The following is a 23,738-nucleotide window of genomic DNA, read 5'->3' as shown; positions in this document are numbered from 1 at the left end:
AGATGTTGTAAATCAAGTAATTATCTTACTTAAACCAAAACTTAAGCTAATCAGAAGTAAAAAACAAATACCTAAAAGATATCAACCTTTTTATTTCTTACAATTAAAAATAAAAAGCTTAATGTTCTGTCAAGGTCAAATAGCATGGGTTGCAGGCCTCTCCTCCCACCCTCATTTTAAAAAATAACCAACCCTAGAAACTTTAGAACCAAGAAGGAAACTATTTCAATGTACATGTACATACACGTACATACATGTACACATACACAAACACACCACGAGCAACTTCTGAATGAGACTGAAGCTGTCTTTAACTGGGACAGGGTGAGCTACTGCCTGGGGAGGGAACGGGATGGTCAGAGGGGGCAGCAGTGAGGACAGTTTGGAAGAAAGTTGTTTGCGTTCTGTGTTTGCATTGCAACACTCACCCCTGTCCCCTTCACCCTTCGCAAAGCCCAGTGCGTGTTACTAGGGTAACATGAAATAGATGAAAGCTGGACTGGCTCAGAGCCCACACTCACTCCTCTACCCCTCCAATCCAGGTACTATGGATTACCATCAAAGAATACTTTAGTATACTTTAGCCCAGAATTCTTCAGCATACTTTGAATCTGAGGTGACTGGAGCTCTCCTTAGCTTAGACTCATCTTATCCCCTTCTTAAACTCCACAGGACTTCACAAACCCGTCTGATTTTCATTCCTCCCTCAATACTCATTATAGGAGTAACTTGCCCAGTATTCCTGAGCTCTAAGCCAAAATAACTAGAAACTTGAGGAGCACAATTTCTACGACAGAATGAAATACTTATTATCTGAAGTAGCATTATTAGACTAAGACTTTCAGCAGAATGTAAATATATGTAAAGAGATGAGGGAAAAAGAGACAAGACCAAGAAATCTAAAACAGGGTGGGAATATTATGAAAAATACAGTAACTAAAATAACCAACAAACAGGATAAACAAGATAAGGTTAAACTGAATAAAAAGTCCATGAGACTAAAAAGCTTTTCAGAAAGACAGCAGGAAAGACGGACAGAAAAAATGATATGGATGACAAATTTACCAACAGCTGAAAAACAAAGAGAGGTGGATAGCTGAAGAAATGAGAATTTCTTAAAGCAATATGAAAATCCTTACTTGAACCCCAGACATGCTGTGATTTATCTCTATCTAAAAGAAAATTCTAAGAGTTCAACGAAGAAAGCAAATAACCTACAAAAGAAATGGAATCAGACTTCAAAAGAAAACACTATATACAAGAAATGAAGTAAATTTTAAAGATAATTAAGAACTTCGAACTTACAATTTTATAGGCAAATTATTATTCTGATCTGAAGGCAAAATAAAAATTGTATGAGGTATATCAGGCTTCAGAAAGTATGCCAGATACTCATTATACTCCCTAAAAATAATTTTTAAATTAAAAAAAAAAAAATCCACGAGATGCTATATAAAGGTATGGGTGGTCAAACATCTTTGGTAAATTTTACTGTTGTCTTGAAGGAAAGAAACTGGACTAGAGAAGTTCTTTATAAACAATACAGACAGGTAAATTTTAAAAAATCACAATAGGGCTAAATAAATTTAGGTATTAGGTTATAAGTCACTTTACCATAACAACAACAAAAAAGGAATGCATTTACTTTAAAACCAGCTGAAGATAGACAATTCTATCTGCTTAATGGAAAGCAGAGAAGGAAAAAAAAACAAAGTACTATAAATTTAAAAATTAAAGCTGGGGTAGCTATCTTAATAACAGACAAAACAGAATTTATGAGACAACCCAGAACTGATAGAATGACATGGAGAAACAAATAAATTTAGAGATTTAAAAACTTCCCCAGCACTGTTAGATAAAGCAAAAACTCAATCAATAAGCAGAAATAAAGAGAACCTGAACAATACAATTACTAAGCTTGAGCTATTAATTTCTACATATAGCTCTTCACACTTTACACTCACAGAACAGAGTACTAAGGCTACAAAATATACAAATTAATGTTTTTAAAAATTAAATGAACTAAGCATTCACTTAAAGAAAATGGAAAGAGGAATAGAGCAAATACAGATAAGAAAATAATATTAAATCCAGAAGGAAAGCAGCAATAACAAAAAAATATGGAAATGGAAAATCACAAGCTGGTTCTAGAAAACATTAACATTAAGATACCTGGCAAAATTAATGAAGATTCAAAATACAGAATATAAAAGGAAAACAATTGAATTTTTTTAATATCATAAATTGTATATTAATCAATTTGAAACCTAGATAAAATGCACAAATTTTTAAAAGAATATAAAACTCCAAAATTGGCATGAGAGAACTTGAAGAGCTCAATATCCATGTTTAGGGAAAAAAAAAAAAAGGACTGCTGTGAGCAGTTCAATGACCAACTGCCTTAGCCAGGGGGAGCGCAAGGCTCCTAATACCAGCATGGGCCAGGGGGCTGTGTCCTACACAACTAGACAGAAACAGCGGCTTGAACCGCAGTGGGGAGGCAGGAGGAAGAAAGGGGGGGGGGGGAGGGAAAAATACCCCAAGACCTTTAGTTCCCAAATCCTAAAGGCCCATGCAAATTTTAAGGTGTTCTAACAACTATTCAAAGAACAGATAATTCCAATCTTAACACAAGTTGTTCCAGAAAACAAGGAAAAAGGTAAAAGCAACCATTCATTTCATTAGGCAGTTGAAATCTTGACTCTAACACCAGGGGATACAATTACCATCCCTGAAAAGATTTTTTAATGTACATATATACATGCACACATGTATATGCTCATTTCACTAATAAATAAGGACCCTGAATAGGTATTAACTACCCAACTCAACCGTGTTAACAACACATCATGATTAAGCTTATTTCAGGAATGCAAGGCTAGTTTGATATCCAATATATGTACTTCCAAAAAAATATATACTTAATAGGTTCAAGAAAATGTCAAAAGACCAACTGAATTGATACAGTAAAAAAGGGTCATAAAAATCATAAACAGACACAAAATTTAATGGAGATTTTATATTTATCCCTAGTTAAGATTGGAAATAAGACAAAAATGCCCACTTTAACACTAATGTTTACATAATACTGGAAGTCCTGGCCAATGTTATAAAGAAAGAAAAGTAAACATGCAGCGTAGTGTAATATGGAAGATGAGAGCTAAAACTGCCATTATTTGCAAATAGGCTCTTTTGCCAATGGGAGAAAAAAACATAACAAATCACTGTTAAGTGTAGTGAGACTTCTGTATACAAAAATCAACTTAAAAAAAGGAAATCAACAGCCTTCCTTCTCTACATCAAGAACAGCTAAGCAGAAACACATTAAAAAATAAAATACCAATCACAATAGCAACACAACTAATGTATTCAGGGATTAACCTAGAATAGATTATGAAGAAACTTTGTAATAAAAGATACAGAATATGATCTGCATAAACACAGTATGGATAATCTAATATCAAAAAGGATTTCTACCATGTTAATCTATATATTCAATGTAATTGCTATCAAAATTTCAGTTTAGAGAACCCCGATAAACATACTGTTAACCATATGTTCAATAACCATCTACAGACAGTTAGGTCAACCATGGGAGGTTGGGGTGGTGAAAAAAAGCAACTCCCCCTCCCAGATATGAAAACATACTATAAAGCCATAGTAATTAAGTGTGACAATGACAAAAGAGACAAAAAGATCAATGAAACAGAAGAGGGCTGCTCAAAGACAAACACAGCTGTTTATAAGAAAATGATATGCAATAAAGGTGGTACCATAAATAAGGAAGAATGAACTATTTAGTGAAGTGTTATAAAAACTAGCTCACTAAAAAAGAAAAAAGAACTGATGCCTATTTACATCAAATACAAAGATGGATTCTAGAGGGATGAAAGACCTAAAGGTGAAAGGTAAAACTAGTCAATAGGAAATGGAGAAGGAACTAGGAAGGACTTAACTTCAAAGAACAAACCATAGGTCAAAAAATTTAATGAAAATAAATTAACAATTTGTTTAATGAAGGATGCTATGGATAAAGTTAATAGAAATGACATAATAGATTATTTACAATGTCTAAAACCGGTAAGGGATTATTAATGCCTAGAATACATAAGAACTTTTGCAAAACAAGAAAAACACAGTAAACTCCAATAGGTAACAGGCAAAGGTTACAAATAAGCATAATCATTATGAAGAAAAGCTCAAAATTCATAAGAAATCAGAAAATACAAATTAAATAAGCCTGCACCTGGTAAAAAAACAAAAAAAAACAAAAAGCTATAAAGCTGAATGATGCCAATTATTGGAAAGGACACATGGATAAAGCACCTCCATGTACTAGATACAGTCATTCTTGAAAGCAAGCTGGAAGTACTTAAGGCTTGCAAACCCGTAACTAGCAATCCCACTGATAAGTACATATCCCAAAGAAATTCTTACAGTTCCTTAACAGGACATGTGCAAGGATGACCATTACAATAGATTTTGTGTTGATGGACTAATCTTGGTGTCCACCCAAGAAAAAAGCATACAATAAAACATGGAGGACACACATCAGAGAGTTAGGCCAACAAGCTAGAAGCTACTAGAGATACATACAGATAGCAACATGAATGGATCTTAAAATCATAAAGCTATGTAAAAAAAATCATAAGCAGAAGATACTTGCATTGTTAATGATTTATATCACCAACGAAATAAATAAGAAATCTGTATTTGTAATTCAGTGCATTTCAAATAAACCTCTAAACAAATCTCAGAAATGGTAAAGCTCAATCTACTTCCCGTGGAGATGAACCAAAATAAATTTTAAAAGACCAACTCTAAATTGGTGGTACGTAGCAAAACTTTCAACTCCAAATAATCCTATACTAGATACTAACAAACATTAGCTTTCCACTATTATATACGTAAGTCGTAGACGGTCTTAAAAATAGACAGACCTGCAATGTTAATTATAGGAAGATAGGTAAGGGCTATGAAAAAGAACTTGTACCTTTCAATGTATCCTGTTGGTGTTTCTACCAGACCATCAAGTCTTTCTTGGAGGGCTGCAAGAATCTGAGGATTTTGCATCATCTGAACAGTCAGCTGACGCGCTTTGAAAGGAAAAAAAAAAAAAAAAAAAAAAGGGCATCGAAAGAAGGATTTTATGAAAATACATTATGCTTTTTTAAAAGGACAATCCAATCTTGAGGTTTTCCTGACTAGTCCATAAATGACTTGTATGAGTAGAGACGAGCAGCAAGCTAAAGAAAATTCTCTAGGAAAACCCAATGTACAGGATAAGTTCAGATTCCTAATGATCTCTAATGCATGCCATTTCCACAACTATCAAGATCTTTCCTCTTCCTACTATCTCGTTTCACTTATCTTGCATTTTGGGAAGCTCAAAGCTTCACCCAAATGCCTATCTATGACTCTTGACAATCCTTTGAAGGCAGACAATGCATTCAGAAAACTGCAAATATGGTTTCAAGTTTGGAAGACAATGGAATGAGTGACCTGAATGTTTACTTGGTGATTGTATAATGTGCCTGTGTATCTCAATAGGGAAAATAAAAGCTGAAATAGTCAAAGGTTATAACCAAAGCCAAACAAAAACTGATTATTAATGGTGTCTAAAAATTACACTCACTCCAAAAATAGGCTTGATTTAAGCAAAACAAATTATTATGTCATCTTATCTTCAACAGACATTACACAAAATTGCCATTTAATTTTCCCAGTTGTTTTAAAGTTCAATTTACTTCTAATACTAATTTGATTACTAGATGATGTGCAGTTGTAGCAACAAACATGCCTTTAGAAATATCAATATTGGCCACTAAGGATACAGTCTTTACCCTTTAGGAAAATGTCCCAAGATGAAAGCTAAATCTAGAAGTTCAGTAGTCTTTTAACAATTACTGTATTTTGCCATGTATAATGCGCACCCACGTTTTTGGCCCAAACTTTCTTTGGTTTTAATTTCTTAATTCAAAATTTACATTTAGATACTTGTTTTTTTGTATTATAAAGGAATTTCATCATTTTTAAAAACATATTATGTTACAAGAAATTTCATGTAACAAATATTTACAAAACACAAGAGCGGATACAAGATATAAGAAATTTTATGTACCGGTAACAAATTTACGATCTTTACACATTAAGAAAGCCAAGAACTCTTCATTGTTGCAAGTTCATCGTAAGTTCAACAAAACCAATTATCTTCCAGGGAATTATTTTGCATACAGATACCATTATTGATTTCTAGAGTTACACTTTTAACTCATAAGCATAAATTGAAGAATTAAAAACATATTTATAGATACAGAATTAGTACTACCCATGTATAATGTGCATCCTTTTTCCCGTACAAATTTAGCCCCAAAAGTGCGCATTATACATGGCAAAATATGGTAATCTCATTCTGGCTTAAAAATGAAGTCATCTGGTACACCTTGATATTCTTGGCCCATATCTACCAGGCATTACCTAAAGCAGTGTAATTCCCACCACCATCACTAACCCCCTTTAAAATCATCTGCTTAAAGAAATATTGGAATGATTTTGTCTACACTTAATGTCTCTATTTTGTTGTTTGGTTGGAATGGATTTAAAAAGACACACACACACACACTACATATTAAATACTAAACATTTTCAAATAAGTCTAAGTTAGTGGTCTTTGTCTAGAAGCACCACCAAGAACAACCCCCACCAACACGTGTAACATTTCTAAATTCAGACAAAACTCATGGGTAGCTGTTGGACACAGCTTATGCCGTGCCACTCTCTCAGTAGAGGACACACAGTGACTTCTGAGGGGTCACTGTATCCATCCCTTCCTCCCTTACTACCTACCACTTCATCTCCAGCTCCCTCTGCCCACCCCCACTTCCCCAACACACACAAACTGTTAACTGAACTGAGGAATGGGCCACTGGATAAAGCAGACAAGGCTCCAAAAGGAGAATGGTATTTATTACTACCCTCTAGAAGACATGTGCCAGCAATCACTGGCTCCTGAAGAAATTTAAAATAATACCTTTGATTTTTGTTTCTTCACCAGTTTCTTCTTCTTCTACTTCTTCAACATCATCCAAATCTTGATCAAGTTCAGACTGTTCTTTGCTACAATATCATAGTATCACACCAAGGTTCAAATGTACCAAATTACCAAAAAATTTTAATTAAAAAAATATATATAAACTTGAATTTATTTCCTAGGTTAATATGCCTTTCAAAAATAGGAAATCCAACGGTAATTCATTTGTCTTTCTAATTTCATATGTAAACAAGTACAAATAGGAAGTACTTAAAATTTCATTTAAAATCAAGTGGTCAAATATAAAGTTTAAACTTCAAGCTTTAAAGATGTGGTTTCATAGGTTTTGGTTCAGAGAATGAGATGTCAGGAAATACGCATTTTCTATTCAGTACCTATTCACCATTTTTCTTAGTAACAGCACGCTAATTTTGAGATGGCAATACACCAAGCTAAAAAGTCTGTATTTCCCAGCCTACCTTTTAGTTAGATGTGGCTATGTGACTATGTTTTGGCAGTGAGATAAAAAAAGTAGTAGCGTAGAACTTAGAGGAAGCTTCCTTTATAGGATGGTGAACAGCTGGGAGGCCTTTTTGATCTTGCTTCCTCCCTAGAATAGGGATCTGATGGCTAGAGCTCTGGCAGCCACATTGGACAATGAGGCATCCTAGAAAATGAAGTCACCAGCTAAGAATGAAGGAGGAGCTTGACAAAACAGAAGGATCCTGCATGGCTGTGGAGTAACCACTGTCTGTACTATCTTTGTGGACTTCCTTTTTTTTTTCACTTCATAGTGAAGATGGGGAAGAACAGTAAAAGCTAAGGAGAAGGCCTGAGTCTACTTCATGCTTAAAGCAAAGCCAGGAGGATGGCACCATGGAAGAAGGTAAAAAGTAGTAAGATAACATTCTTCCCATTTCATCCTAAAAATCTAGTTTTTGAACATGAGACTACAACAGGCATTAAAAAGGGGAATAAGAATTTTATAAGTCAATGTACAGGTCATCATATAATTCCCTCTGTGATTTTACCTTTTAACATTTGGTTTAGCGATGTTGTTGGTTTGCATGTATAGAGACAGCACTTGAAAATTTTTCATATATGGGTAAATACTATCTGATTTTCACATAGGGCAAGTACAGAAAAGGTCAACTGTACTCTGCTAGCAAAATTTATGTTCCTGTCAACTAAGGGGAAAAAAAAATCAGCCTTCTCATCATAAATGATACAGATTATACCTGGAATATCTCTGACTTAATATAAACCTAAGCATGCTCACTCAAAGTTAAGGGTAACTAAAGATAACATAACATGGAACAGCTCTTTATTCAACCATTTATTAAACATCTAAATCTTGAAGCTTTGTAACAGGTCAACCAACTATGTCAAATGGCCAAATCCAGCCCACTCCTATTTTTGTAAGTCAAGTTTTACTGGAACGTAGCCACATTAACTCATTTACATATTGTCTACGGCTGCTTTCACACTACAACAGCAGAGCTAAGTAGTTGCAAGATGCCATACGGCCCCAAATGCCTAAAATATTTAAGATCAGGTCCTTTACAGAGAAAGTTTGCTAACTCTTGCTTTAAAGAACAAGAATCCCCTTTCCCCCCCACCCTTCTAGGGCTCAAACATCCAAAATTAAATAATGAAATAAGGAATCTACTTTTTTCAAAATTCAAAACCAAATGAAGGCTAAGACGGCAGACTGCACATACTCATCCAATCTTAATCCTTCCAGAATCCCCACTAAAATTACAATAAAGGGGTTTTTAAACAAACACTGGACAAGGATACAAGAGCAGCAACTTCACTGAGAACTGAAATCTAAGCAGTGGGGAAAGCTGAGAACCAGTCCAAAAACAGAATCTTAAAAAGGCTACTTCTATAACTACGGCTGGGATTAATGTGGCTAAAAAGAGAGGACTAAGCAAAACCTGATAAGCAGTTAAATCCTTAGATCCTCTTCCTCACTCTAGCAGAAGTATGGCAATTTCTTTTCTGGAAAGCGTTAAACTGACAACTTAGACTACAGGACCACAGACACAGTTAAAGAGTATCTAAGATATGACAACATATACACTAGAATGCTGAGAATGGAGAGACCCTCCCTAGCCACCTTCTCCCAGTTTGTCTCCCAGAAACACTGGAAGTCAGATATTTACACACTCTTCATTGAGAGATATCTGACCAGCGCAGAAAAAAAGACCATTCCGACACTGGGGCTTTTCACAAATGCCCACCCTGACGACCTCACATTAAAATCCCAAATGGACAAGCATCCTCCTCCACACACTCAAATTTTCCACTCAATTTTTAAAAAACATCCTTCAACATCCCCACCCCACCCCAATCTTCATGAGCAGACAATCAAGGATTACCTCTTTTGAGGAAAGCTTCTTACAGTGAGACCAAAGAGGAAAGAAAAATTTAAGAGCAAACAGACTATACAGGAGAAAAAACATGCAGAGAAATTATGTTACAATCCATGAAACAAGAACAAGATGCTATAAAAACAGGAACAGAGAGCAAAGGAGCACTTGAAAACTAAAAAAACAGATTCAGAAACTCAATACAAGAGTTGAAAGATAAAGTTTCTTTAGCTCTGCCTAGAAAGAGCAGAGACAAAGATGGAAAATAGTACAAAAGGTAATTAGAAGAAGCAATCCAACACACAACAGGAGCTAGAAAGAGAAAACAGAAACAAGACAACCAACAAAGAATGTTCCCCAGTACTGAAAGCCATTCAATTGCCACATGAAAGGGGCCACCACTGAATGCCTAACACAAGAGATTAAAAAACAGGCGTAATGTGAAAATTTCTGAACTCTGAACAGAGTATCGTCCAGAAATGAAGATACATGTTGTGTATATTTTTTAAAAAACAAAGTGCCACATACAAACGATCAAGAATTGTAATGACTTTGAACTTCAACACAACAGCAGTGGAAGACATGTGACAATGGAACAAATGCCTTCAAAATTCTGAAGAAAATGACTCCTAAATTAGAATTCTACACCCAAACTATCAAGTGTAAGAGTAGAAAAGTAATTTTCATTCATGACATTTCAAAATAATCGACTTCCCTTGAACTCAAGGGAAGAAGGTACGAAAAACCAAAAAAGAAAACATGGAATACAGCAACCAGCAAACCCAAGAAAGAAGGTGGTAAAGGAAGGAGAATAGATGCACAATGACAACTTTGTAACCAAGGCTAAGAAATGCAGATCGGAAGAATGTGATTCAGGAGACAATCACTTGAGAGCCATTATCACTAAAACACCTGCTGCCACTGTCTTTCTGTGCTGAAGGCAGCATGCCCGGGAGATTAGCTGGATTTTTCTATGTACAGTACCTGAATGTGCTGTCCTTGTACTGAAATTCCCAGCCCTTACACCTCCATGTTCTGCTTCCCACAACAGTTGCAGGTAATTCCCTCCAACCCCACTTTTGTTTAAACCTACCCCACTAAGTTGGCAGGCTACTATAAAATTACAAGCAACAAATAGAGCCGCGCATCCCGTTTTCCCTGACCATATTTCTGCAAACACCCATCCACACGACAACCCTGCCAGATGCCGACTTCATTAAACCTGTTTCCAGGATGAATGTCCTTGCCCAATGACTTCTCCAAAATAAGCCCTTAAGAAGCCTCAGGAAAGGTGAAGCCACACTATGACCTAGATCGTTTCTTTTGCTTTTTATTTTCCGACCTTAGAGCCATCAACTAATAGTGGTAGCGCTGCCTTTTTCTTTACGTATCTAAAGTTTGTTACTGCTATTCAGATTTTCAAAATTAAACACTAAAAATCGGTCAGTGGTAAAACTAAAGAAAAACAAAGAAATGAATTAGACAAAAACCAAGACAGTGCTTCCACTTCCTCTGGAGAGGAAAGGTAGAAGGTGCAATTAATTGAGAAGGGGGCACACAGGACTTCTAATCGTAATGTTTGTTCTATTTTTAAAAACTTATACACAAGTGTCTTATTATTCTTTAAACTCTACATATATATTTTATACGCTTTTTATCTTGTATATATACATTACAATGTTAGTAAAAATCTTTGGGAAACGTATGGTAAAAATGGATTCTGCAAGTATTTGATTCATTGTTGTGCTCAGCACTTTCCTAAGAATAAACACTGACAAATGGCTTACTATATTTATGACAGTGATTATGTATACTATGATTTTGTCTTGGATACACTGTACCCAACTTTCATAATAGCAGGCACTAAACATAAGTCATTACCATACATTTTCACAAACATAATTAGTACTGCTGTTAACTTTATCACAGTACAAAATGATGACAAATCTCTGAAAAAAGAACCAACTATCTGTCACTTACTTGTCAATGTCTGCCATGTTTTAAGAACGCCAAATATCTATGGAGAGAAACATCAATGTTAAAAAAAAAAAAGCACACCATTTAAAACCAATAAAAACATTTAAAACCAAAACCCCTTAAATCATAGTACATTGAAAACTATCCCAAGAAGAAATGGATGGATACTCCCATTAAAAAAAGGATCAGTATCAGGAAAAACCATGCAACATAGACACTTGCAAACTAATCAAAGTAATTTTTTCAGAGGATACTGCTTAAAACAAGCAAGTTACTAGTGGGCATTTAGAATCTATCACTTAAGGACTTTCACAGTAGCACTGTTGGTATGCTAGAGTGACAGAAAAGAATACAAAAGGTCTTTATTCAAATTCCTGTAACAACCATGAATCATCAAGTTTTGCTTATATTTTTAGGTTACTTAAGTACCTCACAAAAACAAACCCACTTCATTTTTAACAGCATTAATTTTTCACTCCATGTTAAAAAGCCAAAATCTGCCACCTACTTACTACACTCATTATGCTTCTCTGAAGATCTTTTTAAAAAAAGTTTAATAATCCCCATATCAAATGTCAGCCTTTTAACCCATGTCAAGTAAACCTTACCCATCTCTTCAAATGCACTTCATGTCACATCACTGATAACCACACCCCCTACCTACCCCGGAATATGCTGGCACATTGTCAACTATGCTCTTGGTTAGCAGATCTGAATACTGTTAGAACTGATCAGAGCACGTCTAAGTTCTTTCTCTCTGTAAGACTAGTATTAACTAAAATACTGCTTTTAGAAAACCAAAACTTAAAATGTTACATTCAGGCAGAAAAACTGGCTGAATACCACAGGTAATGCAGATTACTTTAAAAAGAATTTTTTAGGCAGCCAGATGGCTCAGTTGGTTAGAGCGCAAGCTCTTACCAGCAAGGTTGCTGGTTCAATTCCCACATGGGATGGTGGGCTGCACCCCCTGCAACTAGAAACAGCAACTGGACCTGGAGCTGAGCTGCGCCCTCCACAACTAGACTAAAGGACAACTACTTGGAGCTGATGGGCCCTAGAGAAACACACTGTCCCACAATATTCCCCAATAAGATTTAAAAAAAAAAAAAAAGAATTTTTAAAATCAAGCTTAGAATCCCACATTAAAATCAAGTTTTTATCTTTTAAAAATTAAAACATTAGTCTTTAACTCAGAAAATGCTACAAGATGTGATTCCTTATACCGACATGCTTAATACACTTAGTACATGGATTTAAGAAGTTACTGATTCTAGCAGCGCAGAGCTAATAGTTGGAGTATTCCTCATATACTGCTAACCCTCAGTGTCCACTCTGTGGCATTACATTCAGAATTCAACCTCTTACAACGAAATTATTTTGATTCTTTATAAAGAGGATTCAAGACAGAACAGGATGGCATTTACTTTTTCAGAGATGCCTTCTCCAATATGCCCATTCTGGATAAATTAGATTTCTTGGTTATACATACTTAAAAAAAAAAAAAGTATTCCCAATTTTGTAGTCAGATCATTTGGGTTGACACCAATCTTGCTTTGGGAAACTTCTAGCCTTATTTGATCAACAAAATTAGGAAAAAAACTGTTCTCTCATTGGCCTTATTAAGAAGCACATTCATGTAAAAGACTTAATTCACTGGGATGACGGTTAAAAACAGATTCTTTTAGTTCTGACAAATGTATAGACTGACCAGTAAATGGACCACAGTAAGACATTAACATTAGGAGAAACAGGGTAAGGGGTATATTGGAACTCTCTAAACTCTCTCTACAACTTCTCTGTAAATCTAAAATTACAAGTTAAGTTTATTTTAAAAAGAGATTTCAATACCAGGACTCTGAACCAATAAGTCTGACGGAACGGACACAAAAATCTGCATTCTAAGTAAGAAGCATAGCTTCTGAAGTAGGTAATGTCAGATAATCAGATTACACTGAGAAACACAGGTTTAGGTTAACACCTACATTAATTATTTTACTGCAATCAGCATTAAATAAAATCAATGAGAATTTTATTAATCAAACATAAAATTGCTAAGAGATCTGAAGAATTTCAATTCCTGTTAGTGACAAGCTAGATTATGCAGACCAATTCTACCAATGAAAAATAACTGAAAGTACACACAAAAATATCTGTTAAAATCTTAAAAGCGTGGAGAATGCTAATAAGGTAGTAAGGAATTATTAACACCAAACTGAAGGCAAAACAGGAAGCAAAATGATAAGCAGAAGGAAGTCACATGTGCCCTGAGGGCAACTGCCAACCTCAAATTTAAACTACGTGGGGTGATATCAAATGCACTGGACTTATCCAAGGTAAGGTATCTTTATTGCAACCTTCCCAAATTAAGCAGGAGCCACAAAGTGCTAAATTCTCAGGGATAATAAACCAATTCTAGACCAAAGCCCAAATTCACCTCGTAACTGTTGCCCTCAAAACACCTTAAGCAATGAGCTTCACGTGGTCTTTCTTCCCTGGGCCTCAAAGGATTCAGAAAGGAATTTTCAAGAGCAATGGGGGCAACAGAATACAACAGAAACCAGTCTTATGAAGACTTAAATATTGTCAAAAAGATTATAAACAAACTTGTAACTACAAACTGAGACAACAATAACCGTGCTTACTAAGTTTGAAAATACAATGTTTGCAGACTCATCTACAAGGAACAGTCACCTATTAAAAGGAGACATAGCAAATGTGGCAAAGGACTAAACAGAACTTCTAGAAATAAAACTATAATGAAAATCAAACTAAACAGTCAGGTTTAACAGCAGACTAAACACAGCTGGAGAGAGAATTAAGTGACCGGGAAGCAAGTTTAGAAGAAATCTCAAAATATGGCAGAAAGTAGAGGATGGAAAATACTGAAATTAAAAAGCATTTTAGTATACAATAAAGTCTTGAAAAGATTTACCACAAGTTCTAGGAGACAACAGAAAGAATATTTGAAGGAATTAATAGCTAAGAATTTTCTAGAACTAATGGAAGATAGCCCCACAAATCCCAATCAGGATAAATAAAAAAGACACCCACACTTAGATAATATCAGTGAAAAGGCAAGGCACTAAAAACAGAAGTCACCTCAAAAGCACACAGAAGACTTAGATTAACTTCAAAGGTACAAGACAGCTGTTTTCTCTTCAGTAAGAGACACCAAAAGACAACAGAATGTACTGTTGTGCTTAACATGCCTGAAAATAACTGATAATTTTAGAATATTATACCCAACCAAAACATCCTTCAAGAATGAAGGGCAGCCAGTTGGCCCAGTGGTTAGAACGCAGCGCTCATTAACACCAATGTTGCCAGTTCGATTCCCACATGGGCCAGTGAGCTGCGCCCTCCACAACAGATTGAAAACAAGAGCTGATGGATCCTGGAACACTGTTCCCCAATAATAAAAAAAAAAATTTGAAAAAATAAATAAAGGCAAAACAGATGTTTTTAGGCAAAACTATCTTTAGCACTAATAAATTCTGTAAGTATATATTCTTCAGGAAGAAGGCATGTGATCCCAAATGGAAGGTCTAATATAAAAGAAAAGAGGGGCAAAAGGGATATCCACATATATCTAAGTAGTTAAAATATTTTAAATATAAGTATTTTAAATAAATATTTTAAAAGAAATAGTATCACACTGTGTATAGTGTTAAAAATTTTAAACTACCACAACATGAAGTCAGTGGTGAGAACAAGGAGACAGGAAATGGATTCAAGTATTCTAATGTTCTTCTTTATTCATGCGTATTGTTAATTTATAGTGATCCCCAAAAGATTAGAAACAAAACACGTAAGTTCTAAAGTAGAACAATTAAAATATATGTAGTTTTATATCAACTTAAAAATAGGATGGACAAACAGCACAAAAAATCAGCTCTATTCATAAACACCATAGTAATTACAATAAATGTAAATCACCTAAAGACTCCCATTAAATATTATCAGTGAAATACAATCCTAACCAAAAGAGAGCTGGTATTACTGTACTAGTATCAAGAAAAAGACTTTAAGGAAAAGCATTACTAGAGATAAAAAGGTGAAAGGTTCAACTCACTACCTAATATATTACAGGAAATCTCAATGTAAAGACATGGTTCTAATAACATCACTGAAGGCATATTTTAACCCGAGAACTTGAACACAAAGAAAATCTTTTAGTGCAGAAAAAGAGGGGGAACAAGTTACTGAATCAAACTATAAAACTGATTTTGTGATCTTGTTGTAACTAGATGTCCAGACATGTGCTATCAAATAACTTACCATTCTAGTAAACCTGTTCTGAGTAAGTTCTCCTTACTTCTAATGGGAACGAAAAAAAGCTAACATTTTCTGGAGCCTACTCTGTAAGGGACTATCAGACTTTCCTCCTATTTGCAGATAAAATATTAAGCAACTTGTTCAGCAACAAAAGTGAAGAAACTAGAAATTAAGAAATCAGACTTCCAAAACCAATGCCCAGTTCATTATTCCAAAAACCAAGGGGCCTTCCCTATCAGCCTACTACTCCATAGATTACGTACACAGTAACAAACTGGTTACTGTTCCTTTGTGGAAAATTACTACTTCACGATAAAACAGGCAATCAGTAAAAACTACAAACGTTTTAAGCAAAAGAGTTCAAGAGAGCCAGTAATAAACATCCCAAGGATAATAAAATGTCCCTTTACCTCAGACCTCATATCTCATTCCAAATGCACTGTAACAAATCTTTCAGACATTGTTGTTCCATTAACATTTTCCGTGGTCCAGGGTCTCAGTACTTTATTTGGCTCCAACACAACCTCGTAGTCAGAATATCATATTCTCTATGCTCACTTTTTCAGTTAACTTACAACTGACTTTATCAGAATCCCAAACAAAATAGACTCTCGTTTGAGAACACTATCTTTTGTTCAAGGGATCGCATTTATCTAGAATATTATCTGATCCAATGGCAAAGAAACATACTGGGATGAACTGGTATTTGAAAATTCATCCAGCATAAACAAACAAAAAAACCACAATTTATTCAAGTGGAGTATATACGACATGTTTGGAAAACGACTTCATAACCATTAAGTGTTGTAGCTTTTCCTTGGAGCACAGGAGAACCCAAGCAAGAGTGCTTTTGAAATCCAAACTGATGTACAGCATTAACAATTTAAGGCAAGGGAACTCCCTTTAAAACCAATACAAAATCCTCATAAATCATCATTGCTCCCTTATGTATCCTTGAGTAAATTCTTTACTCTGGACCTCAGTTTCCTCATTAGAATGTTCATAGTATCTACCTCCAGGAGCACTAGATCAGTTAATAATATGCGTAGAATAATTTTAAATATTGCCTGAATAACCACCCCGTAAGTACTATTACATTATCCACCCATTGTTCTCTTCTGTATCTTCATCTTAGAAAATACAAAATAATTAATACTCTTAAAGATTACAGTCCCCTTTCTCAATAAAAATCAAAACATACAAAGGTTCTGAACAAATAAAAATGTATCAAACTATGTAGCAGTAAAAGGAAGAGTTGGTAACCACAAGCATACAGACTACCTTCAGTGGCAATCCCAATAATGTGACCTAGTGGTCTACTGTCAATGTACTAAACAATTTAAAAGGATGAATAGCAACAGCACTCACCTTCTAACTCCTACTCTGCACAAGGAAAGAACACATTCAGATGAAATCAGTATGAAATGGGACTTAACATCACCATTGTTAACAGGTTCCTTCATGTAAAGAATGTTATAAATGCCCAAATAGGCACTAAAATATTTACTCAAAGAATCAACTAAGAACACAAGTAATTACAGAGTTGATTAGACTTGAAGGATCTCAATAGATGATTATTGTTCTAAATTGATCAGGCTTCATTCCCTCTAATTCTACCTTTCATTAATATTTCAAATTCACAACCAAGCAAACAAAGAACAAAAAAAGCAAAGTAGCATTTTGACATTGTTAAACAGAAAACCAAAAGTCCAAAATGGCATCACTCATGCTAAAAGCCCATGATACCAAACCTAGATTTAATATCTGATCTAACAACTGCAGTTTTAACCTCTCCCAGAAACATAATCTATTAGTCTGGAATTTTCTAGTCAACACCAATGAGGTAATTTGTCACATGGACCCTCTGCCCCCAACCCACAGAAAGAGGCAATTCATGATAAAAACACCCCTGCAGAAAACAATCCTTTCTTTTCTTTTGTTAATAGCAACCCTGCCCTACTCTTCCTATAAAAACCTTCCATTGGCTACAAACCCTCAAAAGGCCTTTCTGGTTGCTGGATGGGAAATTGTCCATCATTTTAAAAAGCCAATTAGATCTTCAAATTTACTCAATTTTGTTTAACATCTTCATTACCTTGAAGCTGAACAGATTCTGCCTCTTTCAGCCCCCTTTCCTACAAAAAGACTGTATATTTAAAAAATTTTGGGATGTTTAGAATCAAATCAGACACGTGGCTACTATGGGCAATCAAGTAAGTAATGAAATAAGCAACAGCATTTTGGATTAAATTAGTTCTGGTGCAAATATTTGTTATTTTTTCATTTTGTTTTTTTAGTCTCTAGAGGACAAAGAAGTCCAACACCACATTTATTATTAGCTTAATAACGTTCTCTGTTAATAGACCCAACATCAAAAATAGATACTTTGCAACACGTAAAATTTACCGATTTTCAAACAGGTATAGTGAATTTTTAAAAACTATTTACAAAATTAACGTAACATTGACCTGAAAAGACAATGAAGTCAAGCTTTTTATATTACATGTCCAAACAGACCTACCAATGTTTAATTCCACCTACCCTCTAGCTTTCTTAAAAAGTGAATCGCACATTTTAGATTTGGCCCATTTGAAGTCGGACAACTTTGAACAAGCATTTGAGACTTAGTACTCCCAGATCACTGTAAACCTCTTTTACCTCCTATCAATTTTAAACAAATTATTGTACATACAACAGGTTTTCAAATATCATGGTTTCAGTCAATGTCAGTTGATTCTATACTCTGACAACTTAACCCTCGTTGATAACCATTAGCCTACCCTAACACTGGTTTCCTTATACATCGTTTCACTTCAAGTCGAAGAACCTATCCATGACATTGAGGATTTACAGTATAAAGTTTTCCCCTTATTCAAAGATAATGTGGGGGCAGCCAGGTGGCTCAGGAGGTTAGAGCTCCATACTCCTAACTCCGAAGGCTGTCGGTTTGATTCCCACATGGGCCAGTGGGCTCTCAACCACAAGGTTGCCAGTTCAATTCCTCGACTCCAAGGGATGGTGGGCTGTGCCCCCTGCAACTAAGATTGAACACGGCACCTTGAGCTGAGCTGCCGCTGAGCTCCTGGATGGCTCAGTTGGTTGGAATGCGTCCTCTCAACCACGAGGTTGGCGGTTTGACTCCCGCAAGGGATGGTGGGCTGTGCCCCCTGCAACTAGAAAAAAACAGCAACTGGACCTGGAGCTGAGCTGTGCCCTCCACAACTAAGATTGAAAGGACAACTTGACTTGGAAAAAAAAAAAAAGGCCTGGAAGTACACACTGTCCCCAATAAAAATCCTTAAAAAAAAAAAGATAATGTATATTATTTCCTAAGTAAAATAAGTATAGAAGTAGTGTTAATTCAAGTTGACACGAAAATAAGACCTAAATACTATTTTGAAACGCTATTTTGATGCTAAATTAAAAAAATAGCAAATTTCGTTATAAAGCTCAGCTCTCCACAAACCAGGCAAGTGGTGTTTTCGTTACAAACGTAACTAATCAGACAGTGATAATCTAAAATACGAGCTCCTTGAGGACATCCTGCACTCAGTTCATTTTTTGTACTCTGAAACCCTAACATTCCCAGATAATGTATCCAGATGGGACCCCCTTACCCACCCCCTTTACTGCCTTCTTTTTTAAGGAAAAAGTGGGGTCACTGATAAGGCAGCAGGTTACAAACTTGGATCAATAAGTTTACATTAACTATTCATTCCATTCCCTAGTTCCTAGACCATACCCCACTCATCTTAAAAGAGCGAGTAGTATCTCTTTCAGGGAACTACAATAAAAGAATTTGTAAGAAAATATTAGTCCTTGACAAATTAAAGACATTGCAGACTAAATCCTCCAGCATTGCCATCTTAGAACCATTTAGAGGACTACACTGATTGGGATCAATTCTCCCCGAATAAAAAAGCCTGGTAGAGACACCCATCCAAATTCTAACTATGCTTGAGCTACACAAAAAAATCTTTTGTAAGAACTAACGTAAGCATTAATTCTTTTAAACATCTAGCAATGATGGCCCTGCTTCGTTATCCATCACCTAACATTCGTACTTTCTTCCAGTACCAATAAAAAGGTGAAGACCAAAGAGAAGCAGGCCAAAGAGAAGCAGGGATGAGTCTGAAACCCAGGGGCTGAACCTATGGGCTCACTATTCCTTTTCACATCCCACCGTCTCTACAACTTTCAGTAAGGACAACAGACACAGGGGTCGCCAACCTGTCCTAGGCGGCGGCCACGTGTCGAAGGAAGCCGCCGGGGTTTCCCCGCCCAGCACGGTCGCCGCCTCCAATGGGCGGAGAGCCCCAGAGCCTCGCAGCCTCCCCGCCCCCTCCCAGCCTCGGGGCCTCGTCCCTTCACAGCCCCTCCCTCCCATCGGAATTCGCAGCCTCCACCTTTCTTTCCATTCCCCAGCGGCCCCCCTCCGGGTATTAATTTTGAGAAAGCTGGGACAGCGAGGCGGCAGGAAACTAGGCACTCGCGCCCGGCCCGCACCCCGGGAGCCTCCCGGCCTCTAGCGGCGCGGCCGTCGCCTCTTCAGGGCGCCTTGGGCGACGCCGCGGCCTCGCCCCCGTCCGCGCGTAGAGGCCGGTGGAGCTCAGGGCACCTCCGCGCAGACTGGCACGGCCCCCGGCCCTCCCGGGCCGACCAACCCCCGCATCTCCTTAGCCCGTTCCCGAAAAATGCGCCGGCCGATCCCAGCGGCCTCCCAGGCTACGGGGTCGCAACTCCGCGGACGGCTCCGGCTCTGACCTCTTAGGACGAGCCGAGAGGCCCGGAGCGGCCAGCAGCCGCTGCTCTCGGTTCCCTGTCCCCCATCCCCCCGTCCCTCCCCTCCGCGCCGGCCAGCCGGCCGACATTACGTTCCTCCTTCCCTTTCAGGCCCCCATCCGTTACCGGTGGCCAGCACGGGGAACCAGGCGGCCGGAGCTGCGCAGACAGTGACTCAGGGAAGCGGCGGGAGGAGCAGGAGGCGGCGCCGCGAGCAGATGGCGCTAAAAAAGACCCGAGAGCCCGCTGCTCGCGCTCATATACAATTAGCGTCAGCACGTAGGGCCCGCTCAGCCGCCCTCCCCCGGCCTCGCCGTCTCCTAGCAACGTGAGCGGGAGGCGGGCCTAGGGCGGGTTGCATAGCAACAGAACTGTCCTTCTTCCCTGGCGACCTCCAACCCTCTGCGCCTTGCTTAGGTTCCTTGGGTTCCTGCCGCCGCCCCCTACTACGTACCCGCCATCTCTTCCCCCACCTCCCCGTGAAAGGAAATCTCAACCCCTCCCGTTCTGGGACGGGCCCTGACCCGCGCGCCTCGACCGGTCCACCTCGCCCGCCTAAGTGTGGTGCAGGGAGGGATGAAGGTTGGGGCCAGCCGCCCCCTGTGGGCTTGCCGCATCCTTAGGGCGAGTGCTCTTTAGTTCCCGTCCTCTTCCCAACCTAATTCCTGCAATTCCCCTTCCCCGTAACCATTTTCTCTCCCTGCCCACTTTTTCCCTTTGGCGGAGTCTTCTACCGGTTTTGCTTCTCCTAACTCAGTGGACCTCCATGGCTTCCGGGGATGCTCCTCATTCCTACTCCAACATCCTTTTACTTGACGTGCGATCCCTCATTTCCGCTTTAGTTCTTTTGATGGATGTTTTACTGCATGTTTGTGTATTCTCCGGATGCTGTATAATGAGGACAGTCGTTTCATATTCCTGAAAAAGGAAACCCTATGTAAATCCTCAGGACTGTGAAATTGCTTAGCTAGTTTTCAACTGATGCTGGATTGACTAATATCCACTTTAATAATGACTAATATTAAAACAGTGGTCCTCAAAGTGTGGTCCGAGGGTTCCCAGACTCTTTCACAGGTGAAAGTCAAAAGTATTTCCTAATATTTACTAAAACGTTATATGCCTTTTGCACGCTCATTCTCTCACAGTGGAGTTTTCCAGAGGCTACATGACATGTGATGTGGAAACATGGAAAACAGAAGCCGATATTAGGATCCAGCCATCTGCTGTTAAACCAGAGAGAGATTTGCAAAAATATAAAACAATGCCATTCTAACTTTTTTTGTTTTAAAAAATAGTTACTTTGGTCAAACCATGGTCTTGGCGTCAATTCAATGACAACAGGAACCCCCAATTTGGGGTAAACTGCATATAACTCAATCCTAATACAGCATAGCTATAGAGCAGTTTAATTATGTACGAAATAGCAGGACTGTAAATCCTGAGCGGAGTCCCCTCTCCAATAGATAGCTCTGTTCTGCCCTATTCCACTTAGGTTCATTCTGTTCTGCTCTGCTTTTCCCAGGTCCACAAGCCTCTTCAGTATTTCAGGTCCAGCCAGCGAAGCAGTCTTTAATGGAAAGGAAAAGTGCTCTCTCTGAACCACTGGGGAGCTGACTTATACAGAGAGAGGTACCCACCCCTGGTCCCTGATTGGACCATCTTCATGCAAATGAGGACTTCAGATCCTCACAGTTTGATTGGTCCAAAAAGCACTGTCCTCTTTGGTTAAAAGGGAGCAGCTCTGATTGGTCAGTGACATACAATCGGGCTTATAGAGCTGTGCAGCTTTGATTGGATGGGGAAAGTCTCAATGCTATTGGTTGAAATGGGATTCCAGAAACTCCTTTAAAAGGGTTGATATTTATCATATTAAGATATGAGGCAGGCAGGAGGCAAACGGCTTAATGTGGGAGCTAGGCAGCTTAGTACAGACTTAGTACAGGCTTCTCCCTGAAGCATATGTGAGAAATATTTAGAAAATGGTTGCGAAACTTTGGTTTTAAATTTGAGCCTTTCTTAGTGGGTATCTTCTGTTTTGGGGTCAACGTTTTTTGTATAAAATATTCTTTATGTTAACATTTAATTGGCTTATTGTTTTAAAATAAGATAATAACTCTTAAAATCTACTCGTAAAATTTCTTAATTTTAATTCTAATATGACAAATATCAGGAAATGCACATAAAAGTTCTTTGTAATCCTCAGTTTTTTAAAAGTGTAAAGGGCTCCTGAGACCAAAAAATTTGAGAACCTCTTCTCTAAATGTTTCATTCCTTGAAACTTCAAACTGCCTGGAGTCCTCTTTCGTAATCCTCACTCCCATATCTCATTGAAATGCATTGCCTTTCCCACTCCGTGCTACAGATGCTCAGTTTATCCATTCATTTTTATTCTTCATAAGTGATTCTTTTGTATTTCTTAACCTTATTTCTTCATGTACATCATACTTGACAATGATGTAAGGCTAACAAGGATTATAATAACATCAGTGATGATTCCTCATGAAGAATCCACAAAACATAAACTAGGTAGACCAGTGTCCAACATGTACATACACTTGGCACTAATTTCAGTGGAGGCCTCAAGAGCACTCTGCATTTTATTCAAAGCTATACATAATGCAAGATAATTAACATATTAAAAATGAACTAAATAGATTTCTCCTTTCCATAAACCTTTTCAGGGGTAGAACTTATGAGACTGAATTGAGAAGTTAGCTTTCATGATGGTTTCTGTCCCACTCCAGGGACCCCCACAAATTTCAGGCACTGACCAAAGTCTCCAAATTTCTGACGTTTCAACCCCCACTCCCATATTTAAGGGCTTATCATTACCAGTTTATATACATTATTTCCCCCTTTTCTACAGCACCCTCCTCCAGCTCTTTCCTCCAGCTTCCTCCTCCCTTTCCTTTAATGTATCCTAGACAACCTAAAAATGAAATACTAATAAAGTGCTAATAATGAATATCTTTTAATGTGATCTTTTCAATCATAGGTTGTAAGTCTAAACCTTGGCTACTTAAGTCCAGGGAAGGCCAATCATTTATGCATTCATTCAACACATACTTATATGTTGGAAACAACTTGAGACACTAGAAATACAGTATTGAACAAGATAGACAAGGTTCTTGATTTTATTGAACTTATGTTCTAATGAGGTGGGGCAAGTGACAGACGAGAAATGAAATAATTGTAGATATTAGTAAGTGAAAGTGCTATGTAGAAAATAAAATGAGACAAAGGGATAGAAGATGACTGACTTAAAGAAACCATTGCGCTTTGCACATTGACCCAAG

At 37.5% G+C, this 23,738-nt stretch overlaps 1 protein-coding gene across 8 annotated transcripts in view; it reads right to left on the bottom strand.

The window, feature by feature from the left end:
* Positions 1-20,767, bottom strand: part of NAP1L1 (nucleosome assembly protein 1 like 1) — a 30,119-nt gene extending 9,352 nt beyond the window's left edge. For 3 of the 8 annotated variants that reach the window (XM_074325396.1, XM_074325399.1, XM_074325400.1), the window contains exons 1-4: positions 20,569-20,756; positions 11,386-11,422; positions 7,031-7,116; positions 4,994-5,096 (exon numbers count right to left, since the gene is read on the bottom strand). In XM_074325396.1, the coding sequence (XP_074181497.1) occupies positions 4,994-5,096; positions 7,031-7,116; positions 11,386-11,402 (206 nt within the window). In that variant the 5' untranslated portion in view covers positions 11,403-11,422; positions 20,569-20,756. Of the gene's footprint in view, positions 1-4,993; positions 5,097-7,030; positions 7,117-11,385; positions 11,423-18,717; positions 18,834-20,568 lie in introns of all 8 variants that reach the window. The other 5 variants (XM_074325397.1, XM_074325398.1, XM_074325401.1 and 2 more) reach the window with 5 other exon arrangements.
* Between the last annotated feature and the right edge of the window lie 2,971 nt (positions 20,768-23,738).

Source organism: Rhinolophus sinicus, linkage group LG02 (genome assembly GCF_036562045.2).
Source record: "Rhinolophus sinicus isolate RSC01 linkage group LG02, ASM3656204v1, whole genome shotgun sequence".
Lineage (NCBI taxonomy): Eukaryota > Metazoa > Chordata > Mammalia > Chiroptera > Rhinolophidae > Rhinolophus > Rhinolophus sinicus.
Note: the sequence above shows the minus strand (reverse complement) of the source record. Positions and strands in the feature narration are given on the sequence as shown.